The sequence below is a fragment of the Cololabis saira genome, chromosome 13, assembly GCF_033807715.1.
Source record: "Cololabis saira isolate AMF1-May2022 chromosome 13, fColSai1.1, whole genome shotgun sequence".
In the NCBI taxonomy this organism is placed as follows: Eukaryota; Metazoa; Chordata; class Actinopteri; order Beloniformes; family Belonidae; genus Cololabis; species Cololabis saira.
Window position 1 is genome coordinate 23640389 of NC_084599.1, and position 11751 is coordinate 23652139.

Below are 11751 nucleotides of genomic sequence, written 5' to 3' on the forward strand. Positions count from 1 at the left end.
CATTCTTGGTGCAATTGTACGCATGCCCCAGAGGTTGTACAAAATCACGCCAACGAGACTTCTCTTGGTTCTGAAGAGTGCCTAGCATATCTAGTAAGGTGCGATTAAATCGCTCAACAGGGTTGCCCCTAGGGTGGTATGGGGTTGTCCTTACTTTTTGTATGCCAGCTACTTGACAGAGTTCTTTTATCATACGAGATTCAAAATCAGGCCCCTGATCACTGTGTAGCTTTTCTGGCATGCGGTAGTGCACCATAAAGTTCTCCCACAGACACTTTGCCAGTGTGCGGGCCTTTTGATTAGGTGTAAGAATGGCAACCGCGAATTTGGTAAAGTGATCCGTGATGACAAGGATGTCTTTGATCCCACTTTTGTCAGATTCGAGAGAGAGGAAGTCCATACAGAGAAGCTCAAGGGGCCTTGTGGTTTTGATATTAACGAGGGGTGCAGCTCTCTCAGGCAGTGCCTTCCTCCGTACGCTGTACAAATAAAGTTTACTTACTTACTTACTTACTTACTTACACACTTGCCACAAGTCCTCACCGTCCGTTTCAAATCCGCAGCCATCTTTGGCCAGTAGAATCTAGTCCTTACAAGATCCATTGTACGGTCCACTCCCATGTGACTCATATAATCATGCAGGCTAGTCAGAACAGTGTCACAAAGCTCAGCTGGGAGTACAAGCTGGTAAGTTGTCTTGTGACCCTCTTGACGTTGTCTGTACAAGACATTATTCAAGAGCTCAAGGCGGTTTATTTCTCTTAGAAGGAGTGGGAGGTTAGAGAGTTAATTTCGCAAGGTGGGGGGTGGTTTGTCACCATGTTCAATTTGGGAAATGACATGCCTTGTACATTGGTCTGCTCATTGTTTATCTATCAGCTCTGCTTCAGATAGATATGGGATGACTAGCAATCCTCCAAATTGACCCTCTTGCTCATAGCTGTCTGGCACAGCATCAGCAGAGATGGCAAGGCATTCAACTAGAGCAACACTATCGGCGCTACTGTCAGCATCATCAACACTGTAGATGAAGTGCCTTTTGCAGATTGCTCGCACAACTGCTTGATCGACTGCATCAATATTTTCTGGATCAGACAGGTGATCTTGGGTGAATTTGAGAATACGTTCTCTTTCTGAGATTTGAGGTCATCCGCCAACTTTGCATGCGGTCTGCGGGAGAGACCATCTGCATCTCCGTTCTGCTTCCCAGACCGGTAAAGGAGTTTGAATGAGAATGTTGACTGTGCTGCCAGCCATCTATACACCCTACACCCTGCCATAGAATCCTTCTAGATACTTTAATATTTGTAAATATTCGAGTACTATTAAGGTTCTACCACATGATGAGAAAGTGAGTACAGCTATCTCTGATATTGTGGGAACGGTATAGAAGATGCAGAGGTCAAAACGGATCAATCTTTTTACAATTATGTGGGAACTCTTTATTATTGCTGGGATGTTTAAAGGCAAATCGAGGAAAGTTTACCATGATTAAATGCCATAAAATGTAGAGTACTCTGTTTTAACATTTTGTCTCAGGTGTATGTGAACTTCCAACAATTGCAGGTGTACTTTGTTTCACACATTAATTCATAGCTGGATTTTCTCATAAAGTCCATTTCCCAGATCTTTGTGAGCTTTTTGTTGCAGTTGAGCATTTTCATTTTAAAACACAAGAAGATAAACACAATAAAAACCTCAAATCAGTGAAATCCTATTGAGATGCTCTTTATTTAAAGTTACAGTTACAAACATACACATGATACCAGTGACAAACAGTGTTGTTCTCAAGCACACTGAGCAGTGCAACTACAGGCCAGATGAGCCTCTGTAGTTTCCCTCAGATCCACGCTGCTGTCAAAGATGCTGCTCGTGCGCTCAGGAGCAGAATCTGCAGAAGCAAGGAAGCAAAGCAATTAGAGACAGTTTGTTTTGAAAATGTTGTTTCCTACTGATTGGTTTTATTTCTTCTTAAAACTCACCAGAGGGCATACAGTTGAAGCCAACAGTGACAGGGCTGGTCTTGACTGGGAAGCAGCCAGGCAGACAGCGCAGCACAGGCTCAACAGAGAAACATCTGGAGTTCTCCCCTTCAATGTTCACCTGCTTCTCAAGCTGCACAGATTCAAGCTTCAGACGGCACTCTGTAAGAAATAGTACAGATAAATGGATTTCTGATGGATGCAGTGAGCCGATGACATGTTTAAAAACCTTTCATGTGCTGCAACATAAATATTAGATAAAAGTGGAGTAGAAGTTTGGAAATTAAGATAAAATGTCGTAGTTTTAATCTAAAAATGATTGCTTAGTGATCTTAGAGTTGTACCACTGTTGTCCCTGCAGCTCTCTGCAGAAAGAGTCCAGGAATGAGCAAAGCTGACTGCATTCTTGCTGACCCGTCCATTAGGTGTGCGATACTCCTCTCTGATCTCCCCATCAGCCTTTCCACAGAGTCCACAGGTCTTGCCTTTCATCCAGTCCACAACTTTAATCTACATTGCAAAATGATGACACATTAAGTGGTAGAAACATCAGACATATCTGGCAACTGTGAAAACTCCTTTGCTTCGCTGGTGTTTTGGTTTCTCCAAAATCACGCTTTTTTCTGATAATTTGTGCAGAAAGGTTCATCATGTATAATATTGTTTTTACCGTGTATGACTTCTTGTCAACATAAACCTCTTGAAGTCCGTGGCTAGGTGCAAAGACAGAAATGCCTTCTTCAGTTCTTCTGATCAGAATGCCGTCTGCAAAACAAGTTCTTATCATCAGTTTTTACAAGTAGTTTAATTCAGGAATTCAGGATGAACTATAAAACTGGAGAACGTGTAGCTTTAATTTTGCAACATTACGTTTAAAATGATCTTTTGTTAATGTAAAAAACTTTGATAGGACAAAGACTGTGTAAAGACACCTGTTGGATGGTCGTATGGGAGTGTGGTTTCCCTTCCATTGACCTTCACAGCCACTTCAATCTTGGAGAAGAGATCAATATCGCTACAAGAATAGAAGATAAAACCTTCATCAGTTTGATCAGCGTGCCAAGGAAATCTAACATTCTCTTTCATCTCAATGTTTCTGATTACTCACATGTTAGCAATTTTGACATTGATATGGCTTTGTCCAGTGGAGTCCTTCATCAGCAGAACCATGAACTTCAGCTCTTCGGTGCAATCCTGCGCTAAAACCTGGTAGCAAGACTGGGGCATGTCCCTCGTGTATGACCTGTTGTTGAATGTAATCAATGTGTCCTCGACTGATCTACATTGAGCTGGAAGAAACGAAAGTACTTTTAACCTTGGGTTGCATAAAAAAACATTAAAAACAGTGTCTACAATTGTGTTATGATTTATGCAGCATCAGCCATTACTTGCGACAGCCTTGGCAAAAACGTAGTGGGCCTTGTCAATGACTTCATCAAAGGGGGTGAAAGTTTTGATCTCTTTCAGAGGCAGAGTGACGGGAAGACTCAAAGTCATGTTGTAGACTGTACGCTGTCGAGGGAATAAATCTTGTTTATTAAAAAGCAGTAACATAAGTAGAACCTTAGGTAGAAAAACATGACTTTGCATACCACTGGTAATCTTGCAGTGAAGTTAAGTGCCTTTTCAGACGCTGCAATCACAGTGAATGAGAGTTGTCTGGTGCTGTTCTTTCCCTTGATCAAGTCAGCCAGCATTTTAGCAGGAACGTACTTATACACCCTGTTGAAGAATTTTTGTGTCAAGTATTTTGCAAGCTTTGCATGGAAAGGCTTTGGGCTTACGACAGCAAATATGAAATTTCTTACATTTCTCCATAGCGTCTAAGGGAAGAGGGCAGTCTTTCCCAGGACATTCTGAGGCGAGCTGCAGGGCTTGATTCAACAAGACCAGTTTCTCCAGAAATCATGGTGCTGTATTCCTTGCAGTTTGCTCCCCAGGAGATCTTAGCCTACAAAGAAACAGCAGGTACAAGAATAAGCCATTTTGCTTTAGAGGTAGTCCTCTTATTTTCATAAAAAAAACAAAACAATACAGTGTCTTACTGTGACTTTGTGTTTGCTTAGCACAACTCCATCAACACAGATCTTCCAGTTGTACTCAGTAGACAGAGGAGCGAAAACGATCTGAAGTCTGGCACTTGGTTTGTCAAGGTAGGCAGAGAGTTGGTATCCCTGCAGCTTCTTATCAGCTCTAACAGCTTGGAAGATGGCGACAACGGTGGCAGCCTCATTACCGAGGAATTTTTTCTGTGGGGAAAACCTTCGTGTGAGTGCTCACAAACCACCAGGGAAAAGAAGACTGGATAAGGATTTCTGATATCCAAATTTCACCTGTCTGTAAATGGCCTCAAAGCTTGAGTCACTACTCTTGCTCTTGGAATACATTGCAGAGTTGACAGCCTACAAGAAAGATATATCAACGTTAAAAAATGCCAGGCAAAGTATGTGAATGAAACTACACTTTCAAACATTACAATATAAACTTATATTTTGAAGTACAATACAAACTTACCTTCTTGTGATCCTTCTCAAACCTGTGACTTATCTGCTGTTAAGAACAAATATCATTATTTCCCAGGCACTCTACACTTATAATTTTTTTTTGCAGACTTACAAAATCATTTTTTATATTTTACCCTTGAACGACGATTGCTGGAGCTAGAGGAACTTGAGCCAGCACTGAAGAGTGATGTAAGGGTTGATGCAGAGCTGGATTTGGAAGAACGTCTGGAAGAGCTGTTTATGCTGCCGCTGCTGCTGGAGCGAGATGAGGAGCTGGAAGCGATGGAGGAGGAAGAGCTGCTTGAGCCAGATAAGGAGGACCTGCGGCTGGAAGCCAGGATTTTGTTGAGCTTCATCAAGACTGGTGTTTCCTCAATGATCTCTTCACTCAGGTTGATCTGTCTAATGAGCTTCTCTGCAGCCTTTACTCCAACCCTGACCTCCATCTGAAGTTTCTCAACGGCTTCACCTTCAACTGAAATTATCAGAACATTATAGCATTATAACCATACTTGTCCCTTTTTAAAATGCACAACATTTGTATTTTCAGCACTTACTTGGTGTGATGGATAAAGAAGCATGGTGACTTCCTGCCAGTTTGTACAGGGCAATGTCCCGGATAGATCCAGCATTTTTGGTGGCAACTTTGATACAGGCCTTGAGTCCAATACCAACATACTGAGCACAATATCTCTTTGAAAGGAGACGGATTTTGTGTTCCGTAAGCTTGGCATCTTCTACTTCCATGGAAATGGCCTCTTCAGATATTGACTATAAGAGGAAATAGATATCAATGATAATTGAAGATACTGTGTTAGCTATCAAAATCTTTTTTAATTTAACCACTCTCACTGTAATAGATGAGACAGATGACAAGACTTTGAGAGGAATGATGGGAGTGATTTTTTCAGAAGCAAGATCCTCGATATTTCTCACCACAGCAAAGGTCTCAACACTGTTGGGAAGGAATGTAAGTTTTAAATATGAGGCTAGAGGTCATTTTGAATCTTTTGATTGAACAATTGGATTTCTTTTCGTAAGTCCAGGGTGAATTAAACATGTAAGCCTTACTTCAGGGATGTAATGTTTTCAGGCACAGAAACTGGAAGAACTTCGATCTTAAAGTCACCCTCCTTGATGTCAAGTCTTGCAGCAATTTTGGATGGAACAATAGAGTTGAGCTTAACTCTTGATACCATGGTTGCCTGGATAATGGGGGTGTTAATTCCCATCACAGCAAAGGTATTCATTGCAACACTAGGAGAAAAATGAGTATGTTGTAAATAAGTATGAGTAGAGTGTTTTTGATATTGTCACATTAAATGGCTTCTGCTCATTTTGTGCCAAACAATAAGACACTGAACCTACCTTGGTTCGACTTCAGTCTCAAGCTGAATGTCAGTCTCCAGAAGGCTCACGATGGGGAAACCTTCTGACAGGGGTGGTTGTGTGGTGGGTTTGACTAAGCAAACAAATGAACTCATTAGCAATCAACCTTTCTTTTTCTTTTTGCATCCTTTTTCATATTATTATTTTTGTTGAAAAATAACTTATTTAGTATTGATAAAATATATTATGTTTCATGATATTCTATGTAGGACTTACTTTTCTTTGTTCTTCTACAACAAAGAAAAGTACGTCCAGCTGCTTTGATTCAAACCTTTGAGAGTTAGCAGAGAATCTACACCAGTATATATTATGATGGTATTTCCAGTTCTCCTAATTAGCTGAAAAAAAACAAAACACTTTTTTTCCTTACTCTTGACAACAGCTGCAGCTACAGCAGTAGAGTACAGACTGAGCTCCAATGGAAGACCAGCAGCCGTAGGCAAGATGCGTCGCACCTCAGCAGCCAGCACAGGCTTGGCATAGCTCAAGCTGACACCGGACAGCAGCAGAGTCTCAAGAGCCTGTCTTCCGTATTTCTTAATAGAAGGTCCACTGGCATACTGTAGGAGACAAATGTATCGTATCTTCTATCGTTGTGCTTTGCAAGACTTTTGTCTGACTTGAGGTTAACAAGTTTATGTACATATTACATACCGTAATAGCTTCTTGAATCAAGGTTTTGTCGATGTTTGCAAAGGCAATTTCTTGTCCAAACAACTTGACATACAAGGAAGCCAGGGGTTTGTCGGTGGGCAGAGACCTCCACTGAGACAGCTGTAGAGAGAGAAATATGATGTTTCATTGTTTGAGATTGGGTAATACTTTTAATTTGTGGTTTTTACTGGTGCTTACAGCCTTAAGGATACGCTTCATCTTGGTGATCCTGTCAGTTGTGTCAGTGATTGATGGGTTTTTCAGAAGAGCCTCTTGGAGGCCGTCAGTTCTCACTCCAATCTTAAAAAATCATCACACACACAATGTTAAAACAACAACTTCCAATTTAGTTATTCAACAGCTGGTCAAGTTTTAATTTTCCTTCACCTCCAGAACATCAGCTGCAGCTCCAGCAAGGAAGGCTCTGGTCTTAGCAACAACAGATCGTGGAAGAAGGGTGGCAGCATCATTGATGTAGAAAGCAGTGGCAGCCGCACCAAGCATCAAGGAACCTAATTTAGAGTTTGTAGAAGTACAATTAGTTGATGCCGTAAAACAGTAAAAAACCCAACATGATTGTATTTCACTTAGGTCTTACTGTCATAGAGGTCGACATGGACTGCTCTGCTGAAACGCATGCTCAGTCTGTCCAACTTTGGACCCAAGACTTTCATGGCCACACTGCAAGCTGCAGCACTATAGAGGAAACATGAAATAGATTCATAAACATGAATCCTTACGAGCAAATCGGCTTGATGATTAACAGGGATCTGACAGTATACTCACAGTGAAGGATGGATGATGGAGGGGCTCCTGCTCAGGGACTTCATGTGAGAGTAAGTGAAGCTGGCCACTTGCAAATTCTTCTCTGTCTTAACAATGTTGGCAACAGTTGTCACCAATCCCATACTAGGGCTTGTCTCAAACAGGACAATGCATGAAAGCATGCGAAGTTCTGGGTGAAGAGCCTTGTCCATGTAGAGCTGAAGAGCCAATTCCTGAACCTGTTTCAGAGGGGAAAACAAACTCAGTATGGACCTCAGTGTATGGACTTGAAGTTCTCTGAAATACTCTCCAGTATTCAGAACTCACCCTTCTGGGCTCTTTCTTTGCAATGTTCCTGAGGGCCAGGATGGCTTCAACATGGACTCTTAGTGGCAGAGTTACAGCAGTAGTGCCATGTATGGGTATGATCTTCGTGATTGACTTGAGACTTGAAGGATGTCCAGCATTTGCCAAAATCTTAACAAACAAGATGATGTTCTCTATCTCTCTCTTAGAAACAGCCTCGGAAAGACGGTCCTGGATGGGCTGTGGGAGGAAATGGGTTTATGAGATCAAAATTTCCTACTCTAAATTTTTCCTCAATGTTTGAAGTGATGATATAAATCAGGTAAACTCACCTTTACAAGTTCAACAGGACAGGCAGGTGTTTCAGCGCAGTATTTGGAAATCATTGTACCATAGCCGAGGAGGACAATCTCACGCAGAATTGGGTTTTCCAATATTTTGGGTTCCAGTGACAGGGTCTAGAACAGTGCAAATGTCAGAAACGTTTCACATATCTGTTGATGATATAAACAAAGTTACTTGCTCTAGAATCTACTAACCTCTACCAGCTTGATGGTTTCAAGGTTTGCTGACACCATGTGAACAGCTGCAACCAAAGCCTGAGATGCCTCAACAAGACTCAAGTCATCAGCCACGAATTTCTCCTTGATGAACCTAAGAACAGCAGGAGTTCCAGTGGCAGGGATTGCATCCAAAAACCAGTGTCTGAAAAAAGCAAGGATAAATTAAGTACACCTAGAGTATTTATAGTCACACATTTTTAAAAACATATATGAATTTTCAGTCACTCAAAAGCCACCTGTGGGTAGATATCTTTTTGTACTGGCCCCAGAACATTTCCAGGTCTTCATAGCGAGCTGTACGTAAGAGCTGAATCAATTCCAAAAACTTCATAGGGGCTTCCTCATGGACCTTCTCAACATTGTTTGAAACCAGGTGATTCAGAATCTCGACAACCTAAAAACACAAGAAACCATTACATGTGATTAGGATTCACATGTTTTGATTCTTTACATCACATCTTTTTAAGTATCCTGAAACAATACCTGGGCCTGTAAGTTACTGATCTTGATAAGCTGAAGGGGTGTCTGAAGAAGTTTGGTGGAGAACTCGTACTTGATAGATCCACGGGGAGTATACTGAGCTGAGATGGATGGAATAGGGTCTTTTGCAATCTCAAGGAACACCAGTCTCTGCCTTTGAAGTAAAGTGAAAAACAATCAATCTTCAACCCAGGTACACCAATAAATTACCACTTTTACGTTCTCAGTATATTTTGACATACTTGGTTTCCATTTGAACAGCTCCATGGACCTCAGAGAGAGGTAAGAATTGGATCAGCTCACTGACAGCTGCCTTCATGATCATGGTGCCGCTTGGAGATGGTTTCAAGGTGTAACTGAATGATGTTGTACCTCTAAGGTTTTTGGATTCCTGTGAATATGAGTAAAACATATGCTTATTTGTACAATATTTTGCTATCATACATGTATGTGTGGTACAAAATCAGTTTGATCTTACCTTCTGGCATTTGTCGCATGTCTCAGTGTATGCCAACCCGATGTTTTTAATGACCTCTTCCTGGCAGTGGTTCAAGTCCCTGGTCTTGGTCAGGAGGATACGTTCAGCCTTTAGATCTTCATTGATGGAGTAGAGGGTCTTGCACACACCCTGAGTTCCGGCCTGTGCAACAAAGCACCTGTTTAGTGGAGAATGGACTTCTCACAGTGGACTTATAATAATCTACCCAGGGATCTTGGACAAACCTCCTGCAGATCGTAGACATTGTGTGTCTTCTTGATGTTGAGCTGAAGGATGTTCAGGATGCCTCTGTAGATGTTCAGCACCAAAGTTGAGACTCCTTCCGGGGCCTCAATCTGTCCCACAATACCATTGGTGTATTGAAACTTGATGGGAATTGTGAGCTGAGGTGCCAGGGCTGCCTTTAGCTTGCTTGATGGAGTTAGAGGATCCTTTGGCCAAACACCACTGTACTCATAGAGCTCAGGTTCCGCAAACTATAATTTAGAAATTAGATTTATAAGAGGCAGTCTGCATTTCGAAGTTAAAATGCACATTGCTTGCTCGTGATATTGATCTTTACCTTCATCAGGTAAGTATTTTCAGACACTGCTCTGATGAGAACTTTGCTGGAGATGTTGAGTCCAGCCCTCGCCAGACCTTCATCAGGGAGACCCCCCAGGAGCAATGTCTCATACTTGTACACGTAGGTTTTACCAACAGCAAACTCAGGAGCTGTAAGCACAGTTTTAGTTGGTGAAAAGTGTTCTACCTCAGCCCCAAAACAGTTATGAGAAAGCTTTATTAGAAGAATTTACTAGTATCATTGCTAATAAGAAAAAAAGTAATATAGGTAATATAAAGTACTGAACTTACCAAAATTTGGACTTTGTCCGGCTGAAACGGAAATAAAATAAAGTTAATAATCCACTATGCAAATGGAATGTGTTATTACGCATCGCATTATTTATAATGTGGGGAAAAAAATACAATACATATATTTTAAATGTATATCTATCAACCATACAGTAGGATAATTACTTTTTCAAATACAGGTTCAGTATTTGTCTTACACATGAACAGTTTACAGCTATTGGCATTCTGATAGTGGATAGTGGATAGTTTGAAAGGGGCCTTCTCTCTTGTCTCCAGTTATTCAGCTATTTTTTCAAAATTTTCCAAACTCCCAAACCTTCATATTACATTCGCTACAACATTGTGTTATAATTCATTTCATGGTTAATTTAATCTATGTCAGAAATACACATGCTTAAAATGAACAACATAGTTCTATGTTACTGGCTAAAACTGTTAGTAAAACTGTTCTTTCAGTCCTAAATAAAAAAATAAAAAATACCTCTTTAGTATATTGCTCAAACCCTTGGAGACATTTTTTTTCTTTTTGGATAGTAAAGTTATATTACATTAAGGCTACAGAAAAGCATGGTGTATTAAAGCACGATATGACATGACAAGACTCCTGAAAGTTCTTCTGCTGTAAAGAGAAGCATCTAAAATCTAAAAGGTTTAAATTTAAAAAACTAAAGCAAACCACAAAGGAAGTTTTTCAAATAATGCTCAAAAGCGTATCTTTAAAAGTGGCAGTCTTTCACCAATGCAGAATGATTCTTACCCACGAAGGCCAGAGTCAGGGCAAGCACAACCGCTTTCATGGCTGATGGGGCTGTCACATTCTGAGGTGACGGGCAGCCTTTTAAAGGCAAAATCTGTGCTGAAAAAAAGAAAAAAGGATGCTTGTGATGTAATGATCCCTGCTGTTGCATATGAAAGTACATAGATAACTTATTAACTTTTTAGAGTGATGTGAGCTTGTGCTCATTTCAGCAAGTTAGGGCCACCTGACCTTGTTCTATTCAAATATGCCAGGGTTAATTTGATCACTTTGTTTCAAAATGTTTGCTGTGCATATACTTTTTATTATGATTGCTGCTTGAGCTAACAAATGCTTTACACTAGATTTTCCATGAAATGCTGTTCCAATTTTTTATTTTTCTACTACATGAAAAGGATGAAAAGTTATGAATGCTATTCATTACAGGCTGGAGTTAAAAGATATAAAACCTCCTTTTAGAATATGGAATCTGTGGTTTGTTGTTCACATATGAATGCTACACTATTGGTTAAATGACTCGATTAACTTTTTGTTTTACTTTTGTTCAAGTCTTCCATGTCAAACATTACAAAATTCCCCTTCAAAGATTAATAATATATATATGGGGGGGGGGGGGTGGAGCCAGAGCTTGTGCTGGAGCTTGCGAGATACCGACTACAGATAGTCGGTATCCACACATAACTCGGGCTCTGGAACCCAGCTCCTTGGAAGGGGCTGAACCCTCCACTACTCTGGAGTTGTCCAGGGTGAGAGGCGGCGGGCTGGTGTGGGCTTGTTTGTTGTGGGCTCGGGGACTTGACGTGGCTCGGGGACTTGACGTGGCTCGGGGACTTGACGTGGCTCGGGGACTTGACGTGGCTCGGGAACTTGACGTGGCTCTGGAACTTGACATGGCTGCAGGGGTACCCGGGTCCGAGGCGCCGGCTGCGGGGGTACCCGGGTCCGAGGCGCCAGCTGCAGGAGTACCCGGGTCCGAGGCGCCGGCTGCAGGAGTACC

General features: G+C 41.3%; 1 protein-coding gene across 1 annotated transcript; it reads right to left on the reverse strand.

The window, feature by feature from the left end:
• Window positions 1-1787: 1787 nt before the first annotated feature.
• LOC133458478 (vitellogenin-1-like) lies at window positions 1788-10794 on the reverse strand. Its single transcript, XM_061738377.1, has 34 exons — window positions 10755-10794; window positions 9998-10018; window positions 9705-9856; window positions 9367-9618; window positions 9122-9283; window positions 8886-9034; window positions 8647-8797; window positions 8400-8557; window positions 8140-8305; window positions 7933-8058; window positions 7622-7840; window positions 7316-7533; window positions 7128-7225; window positions 6917-7041; window positions 6728-6829; window positions 6530-6649; window positions 6246-6435; window positions 5855-5948; window positions 5558-5743; window positions 5339-5441; window positions 5044-5257; window positions 4621-4961; window positions 4497-4532; window positions 4316-4384; window positions 4028-4231; window positions 3791-3933; window positions 3575-3704; window positions 3371-3494; window positions 3091-3271; window positions 2915-2997; window positions 2653-2747; window positions 2327-2492; window positions 1983-2144; window positions 1788-1891 (listed from the first exon to the last, which is right to left on the reverse strand). The coding sequence occupies exons 1-34, from the start codon at window positions 10792-10794 to the stop codon at window positions 1788-1790; spliced, it is 4884 nt and encodes a 1627-aa protein (XP_061594361.1).
• Window positions 10795-11751: the final 957 nt, after the last annotated feature.

Excerpts from the sequence above, each read along its gene's own strand:
- LOC133458478 (XM_061738377.1), bottom strand. The coding sequence starts at position 10,794 with ATGAAAGCGGTTGTGCTTGCCCTGACTCTGGCCTTCGTGG. Across the intron at positions 7,841-7,932 it reads GTCCTGTTGAACTTGTAAAG|CCCATCCAGGACCGTCTTTC; the intron begins GTGAGTTTACCT and ends TTCCTCCCACAG. Across the intron at positions 2,998-3,090 it reads AATGTCAAAATTGCTAACAT|CGATATTGATCTCTTCTCCA; the intron begins GTGAGTAATCAG and ends CTATTCTTGTAG.